At 41.9% G+C, this 25,835-nt stretch overlaps 1 protein-coding gene across 1 annotated transcript in view; it reads right to left on the reverse strand.

The window, feature by feature from the left end:
- The window catches only part of LOC308305192 (1,4-alpha-glucan-branching enzyme-like), a 176,153-nt gene that overhangs the window by 105,966 nt on the left and 44,352 nt on the right, over window positions 1-25,835 (reverse strand). The window contains exons 3-4 of the mRNA XM_080749908.1: window positions 17,968-18,083; window positions 884-1,009 (exon numbers count right to left, since the gene is read on the reverse strand). Coding sequence (XP_080606034.1) covers window positions 884-1,009; window positions 17,968-18,083 — 242 coding nt within the window. The remainder of the gene's footprint in view (window positions 1-883; window positions 1,010-17,967; window positions 18,084-25,835) is intronic.

Consider the following 25,835-nt stretch of genomic DNA (forward strand, 5'->3'; position numbering starts at 1 on the left):
CCCATGTGGTTCCATTTTGTGCACTCTCAAAGTTAAATGGGTCTTTGATCTTTCTTTGAAAAAAAAAAAAAAATTGAATTGTTTCACATCACCTCGACATTTATGAAAAAGTAATCGATAGAATAACCACCAATAATAAATGAAAATGATAAATGAAAATAATCGATAGTTGCGAACTTGCAGGCTTTAAAGATGCAGAGAGAAAATGAGAGAATGAGAACAGAAGAGTGCGAGATTGTGGAGCATCCCAGCTCTCTACACCCCATGCAGGGCATCACATCTGGTGAAGCTCATGAGAGAGACGAAAGCCAGATTGAGGGCATGGGCCCTCATGCGCAAATGAAATGTTCACCTGCCATTCACTTGCATGCCATGCATGCAGAGGGATTGAGCTGCCAGCCTCGAAGCAAATCTGCATCACGTGCATCGCGCCGTGTACTAGTTCAACTTAGTTGAACCTTGACATGTTTGCCACTTGTACTTTGTTTTGCAGTGGTGTCAGGAGCCAAAAATAGCATGAATGCAATTTTACTTTCCCCCCCCATTAAATCCTAATGCCGAAAATAGCTGATCTACAAGCTCATAATGCCAGAGCTTGTAGAACGGCTATTTTCAAAATATGTTATACATTTGAAATGGCAGTATGGCACATTCTGTGAGTACTTTTGGAAGTACATTTTGATAGCAATACTTTTGTACTTTTACTCAAGTAAATTTTGAATACAGGACTTTTACTTGTCTTTACTTTTCTACATTGCGGTACTGATACTTTTACTTAAGTAAAGAACCGGAGTACTTTTCCCACCACTGGCAGACAAACACGTGTATTCGCACACACCCACCCACACACACACACACACACACACACGCACAGAATACACACCAGGAATGGTCGTATTGGGTCCCAGTGTACCCATTCATAGGTCCTCGAGTCCAACCTCTTGGTGACGTATCTGGCCCAGGGAGATATCCGGGACAGCTCCTCCCCCTGTGATGTCACCACCACCAGCTGGGTGAAGGAAAGAAAAAGGAGAGTCAACGACAAACTTTATTCAAAAGAAAGTGTCCACCCAAAACTTTACATCCACCTGAACAAACAATGGCAACTTGTTTAAAGAAATATCAATATTACGTGAACCCTATTCTGACTGGGGGGGAACCAAGCCCCCAGACACCAGGGAGAGGGCTGAAGCCATATTGACATGGTGGGCATTTGAGGTACTGCAGCTTTTTTACAGATGGGGCCAGAATTTGAAACATGAAGGCGCATCTAGGCTTCTTTGTATTGACTGCGCGTTGACGCAGACATTTTGTTGTGCTTGAAACATTTTCTTGGTGAGGTTTGTTGAATGAGCTGGGTAAATCTTTTAATAAAAGGATATTTATATTCTTTATATTTCTAATGCAATTCTATTTATTTTCTATTTGTAATCGTTCCTATTAATTCCATTTATTTTCTATTCTTTCCTATTTTTACTATCACTCACGGTACAGTGTGTGTACATTAAAATGACCATAAACAAATCAGACAAAAGCAAAGAGTTTTTCTAAACTTGTCTGATGCAAGCAGAATAGGAGAAAGAAAATTCTCAATTGAAAAACAAAAGTTTAAAATAACCCAAAAGAGAAGGTGGAACAATGACTGTAGGTCACAACAATTAGCACATGTAAATGACAACACCACTGGTGTCTCCTGTGCACGCAGCGATGAAACGTTGACTTGAATCCGGGGAATGTCACCAACACAAAATGTCACAACTACATTGCGCTGTCATCCTGCTCTCTGCAAGGACTTTCTGGGTACCTAGGAAGGCCAGCGCCTCCACAATGAAGGTCTGTGGAGGCTGGCTTACCCATACTTACCGAGATTCACAAAGGTCAGCGCTTAATCTGCCAACCTTTTTATAGCCCTACCCTTCAATCAAGGCCTGCCATCCATATGTAATGCCATCATCAATCTCAACAACAACAAACCTTCAAGTCTCTCATTCATTTTCCCACCCCAGGGGGTGCCATGCATGATTGTTGATATGTTTACCTACACAGGATGTGATTAATAAATGAAACTAGCCTTTAGCCAGTAAAAAGCCTATAATCAATGGCATCGTAGCGGAGGGGATAAGGAATGAGGTGCAGAACAATAGGCACAATCAAACATAGTAATACTATGCTAGACAAATGGAAGCTGGTATCATTTTTTAACTGTGAATCCTATTTTTCAGTTGAACGTGTAATTTTAATGATTGGCCAGTTAGCCTTGAGGGTCAAACACACATGCAGTACTCCTACACATATTTCTTCTGACCTTTGGATTTGAGCAAATATAATTTACTTACAGTGCATGTCATGAATCAATAAGACATTTTTTGCTCAGTTAACAGCCCTTGGGTGTTAAAGGTGCTGTAAGTGATACTGTATTTTTGGGTCAAAACAAAAGTTGTTTTGTTAAAAGCGTTTAAAAGGTTTATATTGTGAAAGTAATCATTATAGTGTTCGTTCAGCAACATAATTTCACCCACTTCTTTAATTGCAACTGTAAGCCTGTGACATGACAATAAAGCTCCATTTACACAATTATGTATCGTTTAGTGAATTGCTTCTGTAGTCATCATAAGTGTACCAACAACTGTCAGACGTTTATGAAATCTGTGACAATGCCATATGGGCACATACCATGCTGTCAAGGCAATGCTATGCCTCATGCATTGCTTTTGCTCTTTATGTAGGCATAGGTTGTGTGAACATCAAGTCAGAATCCATTTCAAGTAGCAAACTTTTGTCAACATTTATTAATTATGTGTGCAAATACTGTAGAATATCACTGAATGGACCTGCATGAACAATTAGTTTTCTTTTTCATCGTAACTGACTTAGATATATACGTGAATTAAAATGTATATAACTGTAATTACTTCTGTTAGCAGTAGTAATGCAGGATGCATGCGGAATGAACATTTAAAGGCTGTGCCTATTACTGTACTGTTCCAGCTCCGAAGCTCAAATTAGAACAAATCCACTGACTTCGCAACACTGCAGTGGGTGAATCAATTCAAATGCTGCAAACTGGGTTAAATGGGAGGACTTAAGTAGGTATTTAGGAGGAATGACCAATTAAGACCAGATCCACTTGTGAGGTATCCATGCATCACGAGTAAGCTGGACAAGTCCTAGACAAGTATCCAATACACAACACGATAGATCTCTATCGAATCCCCGGGCTCATCAATCGGAATGTTATCACTAGGGTTATTTGGTTAACCTTCACAATCACATGCGTGACTGATGATGACACACTGGCTTTCAACACACTGAGAGCCGGCTGTGCTCAAACAGTCTATTTTGCTTAGGAAGGTTCCTGAGTTGAATGACCAAGAAGTACTGTTCTGTATCTAAGCAGCAGACATGATAAGAGCAAGTCGAATTCTCTATAATGCCTCAGTGAGCCTTCCTTATCTGCTTTTGCATAAGGTACACTGGACCGACATTTAGGGAAGGAATTGGTTGGTTGGGCAGACGGACGGACGGACGGAAGGACAGCAACAACTACTTCTATTGTGACTTGTATCGATCTAAAATGGTTTAGCAATTAGTATCAATTGTATACTTTGATAAGATACTAATAACTTGTGCCTTGCATTTAGCGAGGTAACTTAAAATAAGAAAGAGGGGTTTAATTACTTGACTACTTCAATAACTTAAATAACCAATATTTAAATGGCAAAGCACATTTTGAGCATTTCCCAAATCACATTATTACACCAAGTTGCACGAAAAGTACCTCTAAACATACAATGCAACACATGATGCATGACGCAAACAGATGCTTAAAAACCACAGTAATTTATAAACAAAACACAACACAAAACAGAGGCAATAAATAAACATGAGGTAGAATAACAGCGCATAGACACTAGGGGAATCTACTAAACGATAAACATTGCTGTCAGCTATGTTTATTTATAAAGTAGTGCAACAGCTGCAGGGGATGGAGGACTTTTTAAATCTTCCAATCTTACAACTTGGTGCTTTAAACCATTGTTCAGTGGGAAGAACGAGAAATTCACCATGAGGATTGTATAGATTCTGCAGAATAACAGTTTGCCTCATGCAGTAGCACAGAAGAGTGCTGTACATACAACTCAGATGTGCTAAGCTGTCTCCTCTATCAGTTTAGTTTTTTTCCCCCTTTTTTTCAAAAGACAGGTTCTGAAAAACCACGCCACAATAGAAAGAGATACAAATGCATTCAACAGGCTTGCTAGAAAAGATTCATCATGCTTTTATCTATGATTAAAAATAATTGTAGAAAAAAACATGCTGATTGAATACACATTCAATACAGTTGATTAACTGTATTCAGATATTTAGAATATTCATGTCTTTTGCTGAGATATTCAGGTTTATATACAGTAGGCACCCTACACTTGGAAAGGAGTCAGCTTAGGTGGTATGGTAGATAAATATTAATATCCAGTCAGGGTGAAGTCAACCAATTATTGAAGAAGATTCAGCAACAGAGAAACAGCAGAGAAACAACATCAGTGGGGCAGAAGTCCCTGAAGTGTCATATGGGACACCTCTTATACACATAGATGCTCTCCACAAAAGGAGATAGAATAGAAACATCTATACTTAGTACCATACAGTATAATAATAAGGCTGGTTAAGTTGCAATGACCATGTATAGCATCACTTAGTACAGATTTTATGCTGACACAGAGGAGAAGTAGAAGTCACAGTCCATGGATGTCAGCTGTTGGATTGACAGCTGCAGGCACATCCAAATGAGTACTTTGGCTTGTGAGATTTTCTTTAGACTACATACACATATTTGTTACTCTATAAATATTTCTACCACAGTGGTTCGGGCATCTAGTAGGGATGCCCCCCGAGCGCCTTCCTAGGAGTGTCCTCGATGAACGTCCCATTGGGAGGAGACCCCGTGGCAGACCAAAGACCAGGTGGAAGGATTACATCTCCAAACTGGCTTGAGAACGCCTCGGTATACTCCCTGAGGGAGTGGAGGAAGTTGCTCGGGATAAGGAAATCTGTCTCATTTGGAACTGTTACCCCCGCGACCCGATTCCGGATAAGCGGTTGAAGATGGATGGATGGATATACAGTAGGATTCGTCACAAGATAATGGCATCGACATGACTACATTCGTAGATCTTTTAAAGGCTCCCACTGAGTCATCAGCAAATTTCAATATAAATACTCACCAGTGTACAGAACATAAGAGTAATGGTAAGAGAACAAACCCTTGAGGTGAGCCAGTAACAGAACAGTTTTCCATGTGTTGGCCTACTGTACGTGGCTGTCAGTCCCTGACATTCATTTTCCATAATGGGAAGACTCTGGCGTTGACGTGAAACGATGCGCCATATGACTCAATACAACACGTTAGAACTGTCTGACAGCTAGCAGTGGACCTTTAGCTTTGTCACAGTCCTGAGACTGTGAAAGTATCAATACTGCAAGATAGAAATACTCTGTTACAAGTAAAAGTCCGGAATTCTAAATTTAGTAGCAGTAAGACTCCCTAATCGGGAGATAAGCGACCGTCACGTCGCATGCACAGACTTTAGAAGGCAGTTGTAGCCAAGCAGGAGGGAGTATTGGAAATGGGACAGATCCATGTTGATGACATGACTTTAGAGATACTGTGTACCGCTTTGCGTGATTTTAGGGCAAAATCTGTAGGAGCAGTGTCCAAAAATGTGTTTTGCAAGAATCGGCCTTGTGGTGGCGCTAGAAGAGGGCCATGTGAGAAATTAGGGGTGGAGGTTGTGGTTTGACAGCCAAGGAGTGTGTGTGCAAAGTTTGGCATGGATAGGGGCAACGGTGGCGGAGATATGAGTAGGGCAAAAGTGTGACGTGACGTGACGTGACTGACTGCCGGTGGAGGTTTTGAAAGTAACTGCGACCTGACGGTCGCAATATTGGCATCAAAATGTACTTAAACTTTAAAGTACCAAACGTAAAAGTACTCACAATGCAGAATATCCCATTTCACCAGTTTTATGGCTTTTTGTGGTCATTTTTGAATAGACTGAGGCGGTGGATACACGCACATCCAAAGAGACTACGACGGGTGCTGGACCAAAAAATAAGTACAGCAAAAAAGAAGTGAAGGACCGCACACCGTCTCGAAGCTCCCCAAATATTTATTATAGTCAGCGGAATAAAACACAACGTTTCGGCCTGTGTTGACCTTCTTCAGGTGTTTTACACCTGAATATTTGGGGAGCTTCGAGACGGTGTGCGGTCCTTCACTTCTTTTTCATTTTTGAATAGAAACACATATATATTTATATCTTCTTTATAAAATATTTTCGAAACATTATTTTTATTTTAACAATATTTTTATTTTAGCGTCAGTTTTTCAAGAAAAAGTTGACTATAGCTCCTTTAAGTAAAGGTACTTAGTTACTTTCCACCACGGACTGGAGCCATGTGGCCATGCATGGGCTCCAGGACATCTCTCAGAGCTTTCAGTGATCACTGACACAGCAGCACTGTGTGAACTGACAGCCAGGTGAGGTGGCTGCGGGTGAACGTCATCCAACTGTTTCTGCAATTCATACAGCTTGTTACCCCTGGCAGCAGAGTTACAGAGAGAGAGAGAGAGAGGGAAAAAAGACCTGAAATCCTGCAGAAACTTTTTCACCTGTTGGACAGATCTGGTTGCGTCACTAGCAGCAAGAGCAAGACGATGCGCTGTGCAATGCACCCCTACCAACTCGGAGTTGAATTCAATTTTTTTTGAACAACTCCTTGGCGGCATCCTGTCATAACAACAGATCAGTAGGAACCGCTGCAAGTTTTTCCTCTGTCAGCAATTGTTTCACATCCTCAAAAATGGGGTGTCGTCTTCCGTCTATATGGAACGATTGTGTTTTAATCTGGTTGTCATCTATGTAATAACTTACATAACTAATGAGCTACAGTATGAAATGTACTTACATAAATGTTACTTACGTCTGTGGAGTCATCCAGTATTAAGGAAACTTTCTACCACTTTTTGTGGTCACATGTTCAGATACTGGATTCTGATTGGCTTAAAACAGTGGTAAATCAGTCAACAACCTTGAGTTGGCTCATGGACCCCGCCCACTGTTGTTTTGCAGACAATTAATGATTGTAACTAAATAACCTTGCAAGTTACAACTGTGTTTTCTTTCATGTATATGGTAGAAGTGGTGGAAAAGCAATTTACCATTCGAGGGTTGTGGTTGTTGGCTGAGGTAAATCAGCCAACAACCCACTCTTCTAACACAGCCAGTATTAAAGAAACTTTCTAGCACAGCTTTGTCAACATCCTCCACATTCACCTCCACAGGTGTACTTGCAATAGCTTTTCTGACAGACCTTTCTCATTAAGGCAGCTTCCCTAACTTGACGTGTCGCTGTTCCGCTTTTTGAAAGGACACTCCATCTCTTTAAACAGATGACCACTTTTTCAATAAGGCAATTCGTTTTCCGCTATAGAGTAGGCGGTTTTGAGAAGCCTCTTCATTTCCTCCTCACACTGCAACTGCACCTCTTCAATAGCATTAAGGGTTTCTGATGATTCATACTGCGTGGCAGTGCTGTGCATTGCAAATATACAAGCACATACAAGTTCACAACATCGTCGTCCTGCGACATGGTGTGAGCTTGTAGATCTGAGAAATGCCTTTAAAGTGTCGACTTAAAGTTTATAACGTTGACTCACTAAAGGCACAGTATTGTACAGCTTAAAAATCAAGCAGCTCATTTGATTGCCGTTAGCCATGGATGCAATCTGAGACGAATACAAAAGGCAGTATTTGTTGAGAATCACTGCACCAAAAGGATGATTTCATTAAGTTTTACAACCTAATGAATGTACAGCTTTTCAGGAATTCAACGTAAGAAGGCCATGTTTGACCACTGGGTCACCTTTAGCGATTTTGTCTGGGAGGGAATACCAACACATTTTACTGCTACACCTTGTGACAGTTAGGTCTGCATTAGTGAAACATTTCCACCGTCTCCCATAGCGAGTGGCAGCACAATGACTCCATCCTGTCCACTTATCTGTGATGGCACAGTGATATGTTAAGCTCCATAGAAAATAGAAATGGGAAGCAATGTTAAATATAACTTTAACAATACCTGAGATGTTTTTCTGTGGATAAGGATACATTACATTGTGTCCTTAAAAATAGATATGTTTTGCGAAATGAAAAAACAATTTATGAGCACAGTGTGAGAGTTAAGATTACTACCTACGTACCGTAAAAGAGAATTTTCTCAAAGTAATTCAGAGTTTTTGGTAATCAGAATCCTCTTAACCCACCCCAAAACCCATGACTTTTCATAAATAAGTTTGAATAGTTGTAATACATAATGTCTCTGAACAGCATGCGCCCAAGAGAGAAAGCGTGCAAGCATCCGCGCGTCTATCTATGGTACACACCACGTTCTGATGAAAGAACGTCACTTTTATTTGTAGTGGTGGATCTAGTTCCTGTTGCGATTTGTGAACCGTAAATATAAATTACGAGCAGTGTGCACGTATCGAAACCAATTGAAAAAATGGGGAGGTACTCCACTGCCTACTGCTGTTTATGTGCTGAATGGAGACAAGTCAACCGGAAACCAATTCTAACTGCTTAGCTGTGTGGCAATAAAATATAGGCCATATGGTCAGTTCACATTCTGAAATCTCTGCATTTTCCACATAAATCCGAGTTGATTTGAACAATCCCAAAACCATTAATCAGTGTGACACACACACACACACACACACACACACACACACACAGACGCACGCACGCACGCACGCACGCACACACGCACAAACAAACACACTTTTGCTGTCGATCCTTTGAATCCCCTGATGAAGTGATGGCACTTTCAGAGATGATTACTGATATGAGGAAGCCTGGAGGTAAGCCCGTAACCATCATTATTACTGGGAGAGGAGGCAGGTGTCAAACCCCGAGACAGACATGCTAGAGATCAGATGGGCAGACTGACAGACTGACAAACGGACAGACAGACAGACAGGCAAAGAGAAGGAAGGAAAGGAAAGGAAAGGAGGCGCGGTGACCTTTATGTGAGGAGAACAGGTGGGGAGAGGAATGATGGGGTGTAAAAGGAGAGGACAGAGGAAAGAGGAGAGCGCTTTGGAGGATCGGAGGTGATGGACCAAAGGATCATGATCCATCACATCTGAACACACCCCATTTTTCAAATGTCACCCCCCTCTCTCTCTGTTTTCACTTTATTTGCACCAGGCTCTGGCAGGAACCCAGGCATAGGGCTGTCACGATTATGACATTTTACATGACGATTAATTGTCACTCAAATAATTGCGATTAACGATTTAATTGTGTTTCTGTCATTGACAATTACATTCCTGTTTGGCTTGTAGGCTTTGAATTTGCACATGGCAGATATGACATATAACCATAAATATACAAAGAAATTACTTACATATTTGACTTTATACTTATACTTGAAAAAGTACCTTGATAGTGGAAATAGCCGATCTGCATGCTCACAATGCATCGCATCGCGACACGTTGTGAGCTTGTAGATCTGCTATTTCCACTATTTTTGAAAATGTTTGAAAATATGATAATTTTTCAACATGTAAACGATTATGACGATTATGACAAAAATAATTGCGATTATGTCAAATAATGGCGATTAGACGATTATGTAATAATTGTGACAGCCCTACCCAGGCATACTCATCATACCTGCCAACCTGCACTTTTGCGTACAGTTTCGTACATTGTTTGATTGATAGGTCTCTTTATCAGACCTGCTTATATGGTGCCTAACAGCCAACTAACGTAGCAAATAATTCTATTATTTCAGCGAGCCCTGTTTGATCACTTTCACGTTACCTTAACAGTGGTCCAAAAGACAATAATGTCCGATGAAGACGACACAGAGAGAGGGATGACAGCACTCCTGCCTAAATACCAAAGAGAATGGCAGAGTCTTCGCCCCCTCAGTATTGCCGAAACATGAATTGTGCACAGTGTGCAATTATAATGTTGACATCAGCCACCAAGGAGCTTTAGGTAATATATAAGATAAACGTTTGAAACCTTCCTTGAAGGTGAATTGAATTCAGGTGTCAGCAACCGTAGTGAGAATGAAAATGAAACTGAACATGTCTCAGCGACTGTTGTTGTTGTGGTGTATGAAGCCTGGGTTTATACTTTGTCACACGACGGTGTTGCACGGTGAGCAGAGCATTGTCAGATTGTCTGACCTTGTGACTGGCAGATGTTGTTGTACATTTATAGGGATAAAATTATCTCATACACTACCAAGATTAAATTCATATCATAAGACCCCACTCCCAGGCTCTTACCGCATTTTCGATCATCTGCGGACCTGGTTGGGGCCACCGTGTGTTATACAGTATGAGCGATGACCCGATTAAACGTCGATAAAACAAGATCTCGTCAATGGTATTGGGGTCTTATAAAACAAATCTGTAAAATCTTGTCAATGGTAGCGAGTGAGTTGAAACAAAACAACAAAACACAGAGGATGCTCTTCATTGGAGATGATGGGAATATAGCAGCTACTGTGTACCCTGTTCCTCCCCATCATCGGCTCTGCGGTACAAGATGCTCAGGTGGGGGGGTTGTACCTTGGTGTTTGTGCATAATGCATACAGTCAAGACCTTCTGACACTGTTCATGCTTCCCTGTGATTCATGCTTACCATGTACCATGCTTACCATGTTGATAACATCAGACCCTAAACATAAATGATAACACTAAAGCCATTTTGGTTGAATGAGAAGATTCAGCCACACCAATAAATCAGCACAGAAGAATTATCAACATGGTATTCCTGCCATGTGCGACAGTGTGGTATTCAAAACGTGTTCCCAAGGTTGGCAGGTCTGCATAGTGCATACTGTACATTGTGAGTTCTTTTCCAGGACAGCGTGATGCGATATCCACTCCCACTCCCCATCCACTCTTATGAAACAGTCCGGTTTCTTCCGGGGGAAGAAAACACAGAGGATGCTCTTCATTGGAGATGATGGGAATATAGCAGCTAGTATGTACCCTGTTCCTCCCCATCATCGGCTCTGCGGTACAAGATGCTCACGTGGGGGGGGGGGGGGGGGGGTGGTTGTACCTTGGTGTTTGTGCATAATGCATACAGTCAAGACCTTCTGACACTGTTCATGCTTCCCTGTGATGTGATTCAAAGGTTTCCTTCTGCGCGCACACACACACACACACACACACACACACACACACACACACACACACACACACACACACACACACACACACACACACACACACACACACACACACACACACACACACACACACACACACACACACACACACACACACACACACACACACACACAAACCTCTGACAACTGAATCCATGCTGTGCTCTGCTCAGTTATAGGAACTTTAGGTGAAATCTCCAGTGCACATATCGACACTGACACATGCACAGTTGCACACACATAATAGTACATGTAGACTCACACAAATATTATACACCTATAAACACATACAATATACGTGTACACAGTCACACACACACACCAATGTCCATGCGCGCACACACACGCACACACCCACGTGCACACGCACGCACACACACACACACACACACACGCACACACACACACGCACACTCAGTATTCTGGTGTCTAGGCACCAGAATATATTGTTTTAGTGAGCAGAGAAAACAGCGAGGAATAATAAAGGATTTCCTGTGTGCACGCGTCTGTGTGCAATATTTCAGCTACCCATAATCCCACGTGTTCATGTTCACGGCTGCTTATACTTCGAAAACGCCTCAGGATCAAATGCGCTCACGATGCTTTCCAAATATCCCACGGCATTTCCACATCTCTCGTTCTCTCGCTCACTCTCTTTCTCCATCTCTCTCAAACTCACCCAGGCTGCTATACTCGTCCTTGTTTCTTTATTTCATTCACTGATCCTTGTGTTGTGTTGTCTTGCCTTCCTGGCATGCTCATGGTGTTCTGCACCATGCAACATTTACAACATTCATATGAATAAAAACCAAGTTCAGTAACCTAAACCCCAATACAAAGGTCAGCGGACCAAGACTGTGTGAGATGTACTTCTCAACATCAACATCACTTTCAACTTTATTTGTTCATGGAGCGCAACTGGTTTTACAGTAAGACTGTAGCTATAAGACATACATATATATAACAAATAAGATACAAAAAAGCCTACAGGGCTTGGATCAAAAGACTCTCACACTGACCTTCTCAATCACACACATACACACAAAAAACTATTGCTACGTGTCAAGGCAACAGTATACAGATCCTTCTCGGAAAATTAGAATATTGTGTGAAAAAGAATTGCAGATGCCCTAGTACCCAAAATCATAACTGATTTTGGAAACTTCCCACTGGACTTCCCACGCAACTCTGACTTCAGAAGGTTGACATTTCTCTGTTATAAATCCTTGTTTTGAGTGGTCTTGTGTAATATTGTAATATTTTGAAATATGGACTTAAACTGGAATAATTCACTGAATGTCCAATGTATCTAGAATATATGAAAGTTTCAAGAAATATATTAAAGTTTCAAGAATTTTTACTTTTACACAATATTCTAATTTTTCGAGAAGGATCTGTACATTCAGTACAAATATAAAGAAAAACAGAACAATTCAAAACCTGATGTAAAAAACTAAAACATAGCAGATCTTCACCTGCAGCCGGCAACTCAAAAGGAATGGTTTGCGTTACTTATATGAACTCCATCATAAACAACACATCATCATCAAACATCACTGCATTATCAAGCTACTTGTACCAGCCAAAAATAAAGGAAACACCTCAGGAATTGAGGGACATGAATATTTAAAGCCCCCAAACAGATATATACTTAAAAGCAGGAATCATGCCTCTTCACTTTTATCTAACTAACCAGAGTGAGAGTATCTGTTTGGATCGAAGATGAGTCAAAACAAAGTAGCTCATATTGATTCTTTGGCTGGAAAAAGGTCTCTGAGCACCGCTGAAAACATTCAGCACCTCAGACCAGACTCTCTCACTGTCTGAGGAGGATTACAGCAAGCGGTGCATTGCAATATTTATATGTTAACCACATGAACCCTAGTGTGCCTATTCTGGCTATGTCATAATAGGCAAACACTCTGCACAGCCAGAGAAGTGGGTTCACTGTTGTGTTAAAGTATCAAAGATCCATTGATCCAGCAGAGATACAGAGATTAGGGATGGGACGATATGAAAATGTCATATCATGTTTATTGAGACAAAAGAAATCGTGATTTTCGCCATAATCATAATCCATTATCCTGGGGAGGAACATTTGCCAAAAAATAGCAGATCAACAAGCTCACAACAACGCGTCACAATGCGACGCGTTGTGAGCTTGTAGATCGGCTATTTTTTGGCAAAGACATTTGATAGAGAGTGAAAAAAAGACTGTATTAAGTATTATATACCTTTTACCAATTATTCATGGGTTGCATTTCCTACACCAGCCATTTTGAGGACCAACACAGGTGTTTTGATTAACGTAGAACATTGGTTCTATGCCAATCAGACAAATTGAACACCTGTGTTGGTCCTCAATATGGCCGGTTTAGGACTACAAATGCAATCCATGAATAGAGGGTTTAAGTGGTACTGGATATGCAGCTCGGCAAATAAAAGTTGATCCCAGTGCATGACGGAGGACGATATCACGATAAATTAAACCTCCACGATGCGATTATCGTGAGTGTTTTTTATCACGATAAACGATAATATCGTGTATCGTCCCATTCCTAACAGAGATCCAGTGCCTTAGCCAGTTTCAAAATAATAGCTGCATTTGCCAGTATTTAGTGATGCCAAAGACAAATTCAGGTAATGACTTGGAGCTACACTGTAACTGGAAAGGAAATAATAAAGTCTTAAAATGTTGACACAATCACATGCCAAGAAGCTGAACACCTTGCCATAACTATACACAAAGATCAAAGCTTCACACAACATATTACAGTCATTATAGCCAACCATGAAATCTGCCCGGTAGCAGAAGATAGACTCTTTGGACACTTTGCAAAGAACTTCAGTTCAGTCACTGAGGTCAATGACGACAAATCCATGAAGACGAAGCCCAACTGAAGTGCTAGAGGCCCCTGGCAGTGCAAGCTCACAAGAAATAGTAACGTCTTATAGATTAATGGCAGGCCCTTACACGTTGCCACAACTGTTGTTTAGAGCTCCATCAATCGCCATCATTCTAAAATGCTTCAATAGCTGAGGGATAGGGTCCGGGTTTAGATTTGGGTTATAACAATTGGATGATAGGACTATTATCCCTCCCTTTCCATCAATTCCTCTCTCTCCTTTCACCCTGTCAGTTGAAGTAGGTCAATAGCAAGCCCAGCGGGAAGGTAAACACAAACACCAGCCCTTTGTACATTCTATGGCACCAGGCAGCTTCTCCTCCCTCCACTCTTGATTGTGGGTATAATCTATATTGCACCGATTGTCTGCACCGTTTCTCTCTGCCTTTGCATGTTGCCTTTGTTCCGTGTGGATCCTGTAGCATCCAACAGTGATAATGCTCTTAATAAAAAATAAATAAAAAATACTCTGGGTAGGGGTGAGCGATATGGTGATAATTATCATTGAGACGATACAACGTCTCCACTCTCCACACTATGCCTTTTCAGAGGTATCGTATATATCGTGATACAATTGAGGGAGCCTTGTAAAAAATCCTGTTTAATCGTTAATACAGAGATTCATTGCAGAATTCAATTTAAACGTGCATTTTGGTCTATATCAGTAGTTCTCAAACTTTAAAATGTCAAGGTCTATTTGGTTTCATTTGTATACTGTACTGTCAGAGTTACATACACGTAAAGTTGAATTTAGACCTCCCAAAAGGAACCCAGAGAGTCTAGTTTTTGTCAAGTAACTTGAAAAATAACCATAAAAACCAACGTGAAAAAGAATCGTGATAAAATCGTGTATCGTGATACAGCTTGGGAAAATATTCTGATATTGTATTTTTCTATATCGCCCACCCCTAACTCTGGGGGAATATCATTGCTGATCTGACATCGAAGAGTTAAAAGGACTTTTGCACCACGCAAAAACAAAGCACATAGATCCATTTAAAACAATCTTTAAAAGTAAACTTTTTTCTTTTGTCAAATAACAGCATTCAAACGCCAACATCCACCTAACAACTCACAGATGTCAGTGCAAATTGGCATATGATATGATATGCGACATATGCTTCATAGAAAGTGTTACCAAATGTTTCTATCAACAAAGACAATTCCGTGTACACGCAAACATACCTGACAATGCAAACTACTCTGAGAGAGAACACTGCAGTAGATGTGTGAAGGTATACTGGTGGAGGACAGCTGCCGTTAGAGACACACAGGAATAGGGAGGGAACGGCGAGTGCATTTTGCCGCGGCAGATGCCGCCCGCTGTCAGCAAATGCACGCGCGCCCCCTCTGGGAATAGGGGGCGTTATGTTTTCGCCAGCTATGCCGCTGTGCTGTTAAGTCTGTGACAGTCAGGGACGAGGTGACGACAAGAGAGGAGAGGCAGACGGAAGTTCAGCGGTAACAAGGTCCGTACACGAGAGCCAGCATGTCAGGGCGTGAGGTGAGAGAGTGTGAGTGAACGATGGACAGACAGACAGGCAGGCAGTCAAGAGGGCAGATAACTACTGTAACACAGAGAGAGAGAGGGAGGGCGGTGGGGGGGCGGGGGCAGAGAGGGATGGTAAGAGGTTAACCCATTTAGAACGGGTACACATCGTGTATTATTATTTTATGCTTCAACTATTGAAAAATAGCAGATCTACAAGCTCGCAGATCTGAGCTAGTAGATCTGCTATTTTTTTTAAATCGTGAAATTTGGAATTTTTACCCGATTCTATAAGTGTCTTTTGAATCCTTCTAAGGTTTTTTTAAAAACCTATGTTTCGATGTCAGCAATCTGGCCAGCCATCGTCAAAGAAAAGGTCCTTTTCACTTAACTGGAGCTCAGTTAGTCTGTTCTTGAGAGACCACTATGTCAGTGGTGCTCAAACCTTTTCATGTGAAGGACCCCCAAAATTATATTTATTTGGCCACGGACCCGCATCTCAAATTATTTAGTTCCAGGGACCACACAGAAGCAAAATTTGAGTTACAAACGTTCGCTTTGAAAATACATATATTCAAAGATTTGCACACATTTTCGCGACTTTCTCAAAAATAGCAGATCTACAAGCTCGCAGCGCGGCACTCGGTGCCGCGCTGTGAGCTTGTATATCTGCTATTTTTCACTGGTTAAAGCATTCAATAATTCTAGCCCTAAATGGGTTAAGCACACACACTTATACCCACGGTTAAAGCCTGCACCCTTCCGTATTATCCCTGCCCTTACCCCCTGCACGGCCACATGCCAAGAAATCCGATTTGCCAACTTTAGGAAGCTGTGTGTGACAGCCAATTACTGGGGAGAGGGCTCCCGGCGGAGTCACCTCCTCACCTCGCAGCCAAAACACCTGCCTGTCAGACAGTCATGGAAGGCAGGGAGATGGAACAACGTGGAGAGACAGGGAGGAGAGCCAGCTGGAGTGGTTCAACAAATGTTCCTGCACACTCTTTGTTCCTATATATACAGTATATCGTCGTTGTCCGATGAAAACCTTGTATGTCCAAAACCGTTCGTTTGGCATTTATCATTTTAAAAATGATTTAAGGCGTTGTGTGCTTGTAGATCTGCTGTTTTCACTACTTTTGTGCGACGGCCTTGTATGATGAAGCAGGGCTTTGCTTTGCGAAAAATGTACACATTTGAAACTTGGAGATACGAGGTTTCTGCCCGACAGTGACGATATGTATATACACACCATTTACATCTGTGTGTGTGGGGGTTTTACAAATATTGAACCAATGAAAAGTATTAAAAAGCCCTCCTGACTAAACCTCCTAACTCCTCAAACTGTCGTTCAAATCAATTCCAACTTCTTTTTGTATTATATATTATTTTATTATTATTTTTTTCTTGTTTCTTGACAAAACAACTATCCCCACATTAATGGTCGAAAACCTCTAATATTATAAGGACATATTCAAGTATATGACATATGATGTATATAATCACCATACCAACTTTGAGGAGGCAGTATTGTCTGCACACAGACAATGATTTGAGAATTCGGTGCATTAGTACTTTACGGTGAGTGTATGACATCATACATTCGGAACACGTGCTTCTAATGGTTATACAATATCTCATTGTCAGAGTACTTGGGAGCCAGTCTATGACGTCTGATGGCATCAGGGATCTCATACAGTATATGGGCAGGCAGACAGACACATAGGCAGGCAGAAAGACACACAGACAGCACCCTGGCCACAATATGACTATGAATATGGTTCTAGCGGAAGTGGCGGAAGTGCTGTGTTTAACGGAAGTTACGTCATGCGTTGTAGTCTTCCGTAGAAATTCTCACGGCGGAAGTTGAACAGTCTCTGCTTCAGATTGTCACCAGGCTTTTCTCTTCGCAGATGAGCTTAAGCCTGGCTACGCGAGGCTACACAGACAGAGAGATAGAGATTTCGATCCTTTGTTGATCGGTCAGTTCTAGAGATATATGCAGGTGACATGCAGGGTTTTGTGCATTTATAGTAAGAAAATATTTGTCAGAATCTTTAAATTATTATTAGATTTTTTTTTCTTTTTTCTATTTTCTCCATTGTACTTGTTGTCTATTGAAATAACCATGTTCCCCCTCAGGTATTAACAAAGTCTCATCTCATCTTAATGCTTCAGTTCACCGGAGCTGTGAATATAAGACAACAAACCCTCAGACAGCTCACTCATTTTAAGTTGCACTGGATAGGAGTTCACATTCACTACAGAGTCAGTGTGCAGTGTGTATTCTGTACTCGGCTGGCACAGAAGGTACCCACCTTCAGTTTGGTCTCATGTGCCACAGCAGGGGACTTGTCTCTCTTGGGAGGAAGGTAAAGTTCCCATTTGCCGTACTCCTTCCTGGTGTATGGGTGAGAGTGGCTGTCCCATCCATCTAGTGAGACGGAGAGAGAGGGGAGAGTGAGAAACATATAGATACAAAAGACAGACAGATAGATGCACTTAACCTATTTAGGCCTAGAATTACTGAATGCTTTAACCAGTGAAAAATTGCAGATATATCTGCTATTTTTGAAAAAGTCGTGAAAAATGTGTGCAAATCTTTGAATATATGTATTTTCAAAGCGGAACGTTTGTAACTCAAATTTTGCTTCTGGGGCGTCCCTGGAACTAGATATTTCGAGATGGGGGTCCATGGCCAAATACATATAATTTTGTAACCTTTTCCTTCACATGAAAAGGTTTGAGCACCACTGACATAGTAGTCTCTCAAGAACAGACTGACTGAGCTCCAGTTAAGTGAAAAGGACCTTTTCTTTGACAATGGCTGGCCAGATTGCTGACATAGAAACATAGGTTTTTCAAAAAACCATAGAAGGATTCAAAAGACACTTATAGAATCGGGTCAAAATTAAAATTTTCACATAAAAAAAAAATAGCAGATCTACAAGCTCGCAGCGCGGCACCAAGCTCGCAGCGCGGCACCGTGAGCTTGTATATCTGCTATTTTTCAATAGTTAAAGCATAAAATAATAATACACAATACTTTGTATGTACCCGTTTTGAATGGGTTAAACAGACACAGGAAGAGGAAGAGAGAGCGGGGGAGAGAAACAAGCCTAGGTGAAACTTAGTATATGGTTGGACAGCAATGGAATAAAGTCGTTTCAAACTTTTGTGTGTTATCCTTGACATTTTGTGTATTGTGTATTTTGCACTGTGTATGACCTTCTTAGAGTATATTTCAATAAAAGAGACCATGGCCATTAACTCTTCAGTGCTTATTGTTTAATCACACGTACACAGAACAATAAAGCTCTCTTCACTCCGACCCATTTTCAAAACCTTATATTTCTGCTATTTCCGACATATTTCCCGAGTTCCCCAGGGGTCTATTCTAAGCCCCTCTACACTAAATGTAGCCGATCTACAAGCGTGTATGCGGTGTGTTGCAACATGTTATGAGCTTGAAGATCATCTATTTTGGCAAAATGTTCGCTCAAGAACAGGGATGCTAGGTTTAGGGTCACGTGGTTAACTGCCAGATTGTTTCAGTCTCCGAGTTGAATAAGCAGATTTTTACAGATTTTTATCTTATCTTCCGTGTCCCATGCCATGCCATCTCCCTGACAGCTTCCCTGCCATCTCTCCGTTGAGTGTCCCCTCAACGGCTGTGAAATGTTGTGGGTGTTGGGGGGTCCCCGAGTGCAGCATTCAGATTCGAGTAGAACTTTATTCATCTCTCAGGAAATTGCGGTTGCCAAAACACAAAAACAAAGCAGAGTACGAGCACACAACAGTACCAAGTACAAAAGTAAGCACAAATTAAGTACAAAGGAAACACAATCCGAAAGTTCCAATCTACAGAGAAAAACGTTTTGTGTGCAGAAAGTTTTGACACAGTGGTTCTGTTAGTGGGGATTAGAAGTTTCCCAACCCAGCAAAAGCAGCCTGTAGAGGAAGTTGCACGCACGCAAGCACGCGCACACACACACACACACACACGCACGCACACAACGTTCGAGCAACTGTATACACCCTGACAAATGGAGCTGTAATAAACCAGTATATTTTACACATCTTTAATACTGCAGAATATAAAACACTTTCCAAAACACAACATCAATCAAGACATGCCCGTGTGTGCATCCAAGCGTGCATGTGCACAAACGTGCATGTCCAAGACAGTTTTGAGCGCTTTGAGTGTGTGTGTGTGTGTGTGTGTGTGTGTGTGTGTGTGTGTGTGTGTGTGTGTGTGTGTGTGTGTGTGTGTGTGTGTGTGTACGTAAGTACAGTAGTGTTTGTGAAGAAATGTATTTTCCAGCAACAGATCCAGTCAAGCATGCTGTAGTTCTGAATCAGGTTAACCTGGGTGGTGGCTTAAAGGAGTAGTTCACCCCCAAAATGATTTTTTTCAATTGATTACTCACGTCATGGAGACTTTAGTTCAATAATATTTTTTGTTTTTTGTTGCATTCCTAGGACAAAATTTTGATTGCAAGAAATGTAACCCCATTGATTCCGGATGGGGACCCAAATCCATTCGGGTCCCCATCCGTAATCAATGGGGGTAAATGTACTATAATCACATTTTTGTCTTAGGAATGCAACAAATACAAAAAAAACATTATTGAACTCAAGTCTCCATGGCATGAGTAATCAATAGAAGAAAAGTCATTTTGGGGGTGAACTACTCCTTTAAGGGCTGGTTGGTGGGCTATGGGCTGGGTGGTAGTATAAGGCAAACATGTTGTGCCCTAGGCACCAATGACCAAAGACCAAAAGGCAAGTTAAAATCTCAAGGCACACCAGGGTTCATATATGAGCAAAATAGCCTCTAATATACGCCAAATAAAAAGATAAATATATAATTGTATTGGAAAATAAGTGCACACAATACAATGATAACTTTTTGTATAGTTAGCAATATAATAGTAATAATAAATCTCAAGGCACCTGGACAGGTGTTTGGCACATGGTTTGGGGACCCTGGACTAAGGGCTGGTGATGCAGCAGCACAACAGCAGATCCAATATAGTTTGCAAGGGGGCTCAGAGGTTGAGCCAGTGTATGCAGTACACAGTAAGATCCTCTGTTAATTTCAACCTGAGAGTACACTAATGGAACCAAATGGACCCTTCCAGGTCCACAGGATTGTTAATTTAACCCTTGTTGGTGTTAAATTAACAAAAGGAAGTTGTGAGACTTCATGTGTATATGTGTGTGTGTGTGTGTGTGTGTGTGTGTGTGTGTGTGTGTGTGTGTGTGTGTGTGTGTGTGTGTGTGTGTGTGTGTGTGTGTGTGTGCGTGCAATCCGTGCATGGCGTGTCCCATGCCGTTGGGAGGCTGACTGTCTGTCTGATCAATAGAGAGTGAATTCATCTGGAGACAGGAGGAGCAGTTTTGCCATCGAGCCGGACTCGAACTTGGACAGAACAGAGAGATTGCTTGACCCCTTCTCTCGCTGGACCTTGCAGGGCCACATCAGTTTGTCATCCATAATCTGCTTCCTCATCCCTGTGTACTCTCTCCCTCTCAACCACCTCCTCTTCTCCTCCTTGCGTCTCTCCTCCTATCTCCCCGCTCCGCTCCGCGCCGCAGCTATAGCTATAGCTCCGCGGTTACAGTTCAGCGCTGAGGACGGCATAAATGAATAGCGAAATGAGGTGCTCGGGAGGGAGAACGTGCGGAGCGCTCTGTCCGGGCCATTATAGACCTTCCTCGCCTCGCGACGCCTTTTGACAGCAGGATAAGGAGTGAAGAGAAGGGTGGGGGGATGGCGGTGGTGGTGCGGGGGCCCCCGCCACATCCCTCCTTGCCGGCGCGTACAAATTGAAGGGGAAATAATATGCGGCGTGTCAAAATGCAATCTCACCCCGTTTACACCAACGCTTAAGCCTTCCGTTGACACCGTCTTGCCCAGAGAAGCAGAGAATTAAAAAGATGGAGAGAAAAAAGGGGGGTAGCGGAGGTGGAGCTGTGGGGTGTGGGGGTTGGTGGGGGTGAGAAGAAAGGACACCATATGAAAGAAGTCAGCGGATGGAGAGAGAGAGGGAAATTATTGTGAGAAGCAAAAAGAGCGAGAGAGCAGCTGGTAATAGGGGTATAAAGAGAGTAATCTGTGGCTGGGGCAATAACATTTAGCTGTGGAATGATGTGTGGATGGCACACGCATCTACACACACACGCACATTTGCACGCACGCACGCACTTTGAACAGATTCACATGAAATACGCACCAATGCATATTACACACATGTACAGTACGCACACATTCATACAGTATATGAAATTAAATACAATCACACACACACACGCGCACACACACACACACACACACGGGATATGCATACAGTACAGGCTAGCACTGACAAACAGACGTTACAGACATACAGACATTCCTGGATTATCGGTTCTGGACACACACTTGGCTCAAACAATGCCTGTGTCATCGGCGACATGTTTGAAGTCGAATCATCCGGACACACGCGCACACACACAGGTTTCTGGAATTTATAGATAGATAGATGTGAATTATTTTATGTGAGTGTGGGAACTCAGAGAGGAGGAGGTGAACAGGAAAACAGTCTAAAGATTCCCATGATAACCCACTGATGGCGATCAATGTTTGCCTGGAGCAAAGTCACCTGGATATCAAAGAGAGATCCTGCCTTTAGCTGCGTCACACTTCACCCTTGCTATTGTCTGCTCTTTCACTTCTTCACAGTAAAACCCCTAATCCAATCCACCGTTTGTCAGCCTTCTGTTTGGTCCCTGAGACTCCCTGACTGGCCAACCAGAAAAAACCATTCACTTTTTGCTATCGGGGGTGGAGTTTGTGCAGTGGAGAATGTTGCTTCAGGCTTTCAACAACTGTCCGCACTGCGCGACACGGCGTGCAGAATGGGGCGGGATTTGCAAAGGGGAGAATTGGCTACATTTGTACAAATGGATAAATTAACACTAGGGAGTTTATTACATGCAGTAAATAGTTGCTTTACAACACTGCGCATCTTGACTTACAGTACGATGGTATATACGATGTTTGGTGTGGAGTGGGTTTCTGTGTGTGTGTGCGTGTGCGTGTGCGTGTGTGTGTGTGTGTGTGTGTGTGTGTGTGCGCGCGTGCGCGCATGCGTGGTCTCGCTAGGGGACACTTCAGAAGGACAAAATGGTCGTGGTCCAGGCAGGCGTTGCCCTTGTATTTGTGTGGTCATTATAAAGTCCCTCTGAGTCTGAGCACCCAACCCCTTCAGTGGTCACATGTTTGTTTCTGTGGGTTTTTGCATGTGACTACTGTTCATGAGCAGTATGTCACACACACACACACACACACACACACACACACACACACACACACACACACACACACACACACACACACACACACACACACACACACACACACACACACACACACACACACACACACACACACACACACACACACACACACACACACACACACACACACACACACCTGGCTCCGTTGGGACACTGGGAGTGTTAACGTGGCCTGAGGCAGCAGGATTGCTGCTTAATAACGCCGCCTGGGGCCTCTACCTGACAAAAACACACTTAGGCATGTGCACAGTGTGCATACGTATTTTACTGTACACACATGCATTATTACAACAACATACACAGGTACAGCAAGTTAGGTACAGACACACACACACACACACAAAACAGAGCTCTAAACGCAAACAGAGTTACAAACTGTCTCTGTACACAAAATCGAAAGTTTTTCGTTTTTGCCGCATTCCTAAGACAATAATTTGATGGCCAGCAGTGCTACTCTATGGAGACACAAAGATATAAATGGTAAATGGTAAGTGGTGCATTTATATAGCGCTTTTATCCAAGGCGCTTTACATAGATTGTGCATTACATTCACCCATTCACACACACATCCATACACCGGTGGCGGAGGAAACCATGCAAGGCACCAACCTACAATTAGGGGTTCAGAGTCTTGCTCAAGGAACCTTCGACATTAACTCAGGGGGAGCCCGGATTCGAACTGGGAACCCTTCGGGAACCCTTCGTGCTCTAATAACGGTTTCTCTACCCCTGAGCTACCCCCTACAGATCCTGCTTTGTTCCCTATGGAGACATAAAGAGTCTCCTCAAATTATTGGCTTAGGAATGCGACAAAAACAGGGAAAAAAATACCTTGAATTCAAGTCTCCATGGGATGAGCCCTGAAACATATATATATATTTTTTTTAATCAATACGCTTAAAAAAAGTGAGGTTGTTGCGACCAGCATGAAGCGAACGGACACTTTCCCCGATGGGGTCGCCAAAAGAAATCCTTCATAATATGGGGACGTGCTAGAAAAAAAGTTTGAGAACCACTGGTGTAGATGTAAATTGGTTAAACTGCCAATTTCAATGGAAAAAGTATTTTGGAGTTGAACTACTGTATGCCTTTAAATGAACACTCAGGATTTCACAGCAGGAGTTCCAGCAAGAAACCAAGAATTGTCCTCAGAGCTTTGATGCGGATCAAAACAATTAAATATGAATGGGAAAAAACTGACTTAATATTCACAGATCTTATGTTAGGTCTACTGAAAAGTAAGAAGAGAAGAGAGAGAACACCATTTAAAGTACTCGTAATTTCTGTCAACTGCAAGCTAATTCACTATGGATATAGCCAGTCTGCTCACGTTGTGTCCCGTTGTCGGCACATTTGTGAGCCAATAGATCTGCTGTTTCTGCCTAATATTTGGCCCAGAATGAGGACCCTACAGTTTATGAGGTATAAGATCCTGGTCACCTTGCTGTACTGTACATGTAGCTGTGGCTACTGAGGGAGAGGATGGCACATCTCTCATGATTCTAGTAGTCAGTTAGGGAACTTGTGGCTATTGGGGCCTTTTTACTCACTACTAGCCTGCCTCGCTTTCATAAACAACTGTGACAGGTTTGTTTGGGAGCGCCTGTTCGGCAGGGAGCGGAACTGGGAAGGAGAGTGTGTTCTTCTGCATGCATTATGCACTCCTCACTGTCATAGCTGGGAGGCAATCCGTCAAAAAACATCAACATTGTGCATTTGGTGACAAGTTTTTGATTTTTGGTATGGTGTTAGGTATGGTTATAAGGTTTACAAAAAACATCGCAAACAAGTTGGGCTCGCCCCCTAGTGGTCTGTTTGCAATGAATCAAATATTCGATACATCAGTTTTTGGTTCAAACCCCAAATAATTGATGAAAGAGATTTTTCAATGGATTATGTTACTATTGGGTATGATAAACAACATACTAAAAATTCAGGACAAAATAACTACCGGAAAGGCACCATTTTCAAGATGGCGTCCACAATGGCTGCCGGGAGCTGAAAATGCCTATAAACTGGGTTTTAATGTGTAAAAAATCATAATAAATCTGCACTTGGTGAAGAGTTTTAGATTTTTGGTATGGTGTTAGGTATGGGTATAAGGTTTTCAAAAACCATCGCAAACAAGTTGGGCTCGCCCCCTAGTGGTCTGTTTGCGATGAATCAAATATTCGATACATCAGTATATGGTTGAAACCCCAAATAATTGATATAAGAGATTTTTCAATGGATTCTGTTACTATTGGGTATGATAAACAACATACTAAAAAATCTGGAAAAAATAACTAGCGGAAAGGCACCATTTTCAAGATGGCGTCCACGATGGCTGCCGGGAGCTGAAAATGCCTATAAACTGGGTTTTAATGTGTAAAAAATCATAATAAATCTGCACTTGGTGAAGAGTTTTAGATTTTTGGTATGGTGTTAGGTATGGGCATAAGGTTTTCAAAAACCATCGCAAACAAGTTGGGCTTGCCCCCTAGTGGTATGTTTGCAATGGATCCAATATTAGATATTTCCCTATATGGTTGAAATCCAAAATAATTGACAGAAGAGTTTTTTCAATGGATTATGTTACTATTGGGTATGCTAAATAACATACAAAACATTTTTGAAAATGCAAGTTCTGGAAAGGCATAATTTTCAAGATGGCGTCCAAGATGGCTGCCGGGAGCTTGAATTGCCTATAAACTGGGATTTAAGATGTAAAGATAATACTGTTTGCGATGGTTTTTGAAAACCTTATGCCCATACCTAACACCATACCAAAAATCTAAAACTCTTCACCAAGTGCAGATTTATTATGATTTTTTACACATTAAAACCCAGTTTATAGGCATTT

The sequence above is a fragment of the Nannobrachium achirus genome (assembly GCF_963921795.1).
Source record: "Nannobrachium achirus genome assembly, chromosome: 19".
Lineage (NCBI taxonomy): Eukaryota > Metazoa > Chordata > Actinopteri > Myctophiformes > Myctophidae > Nannobrachium > Nannobrachium achirus.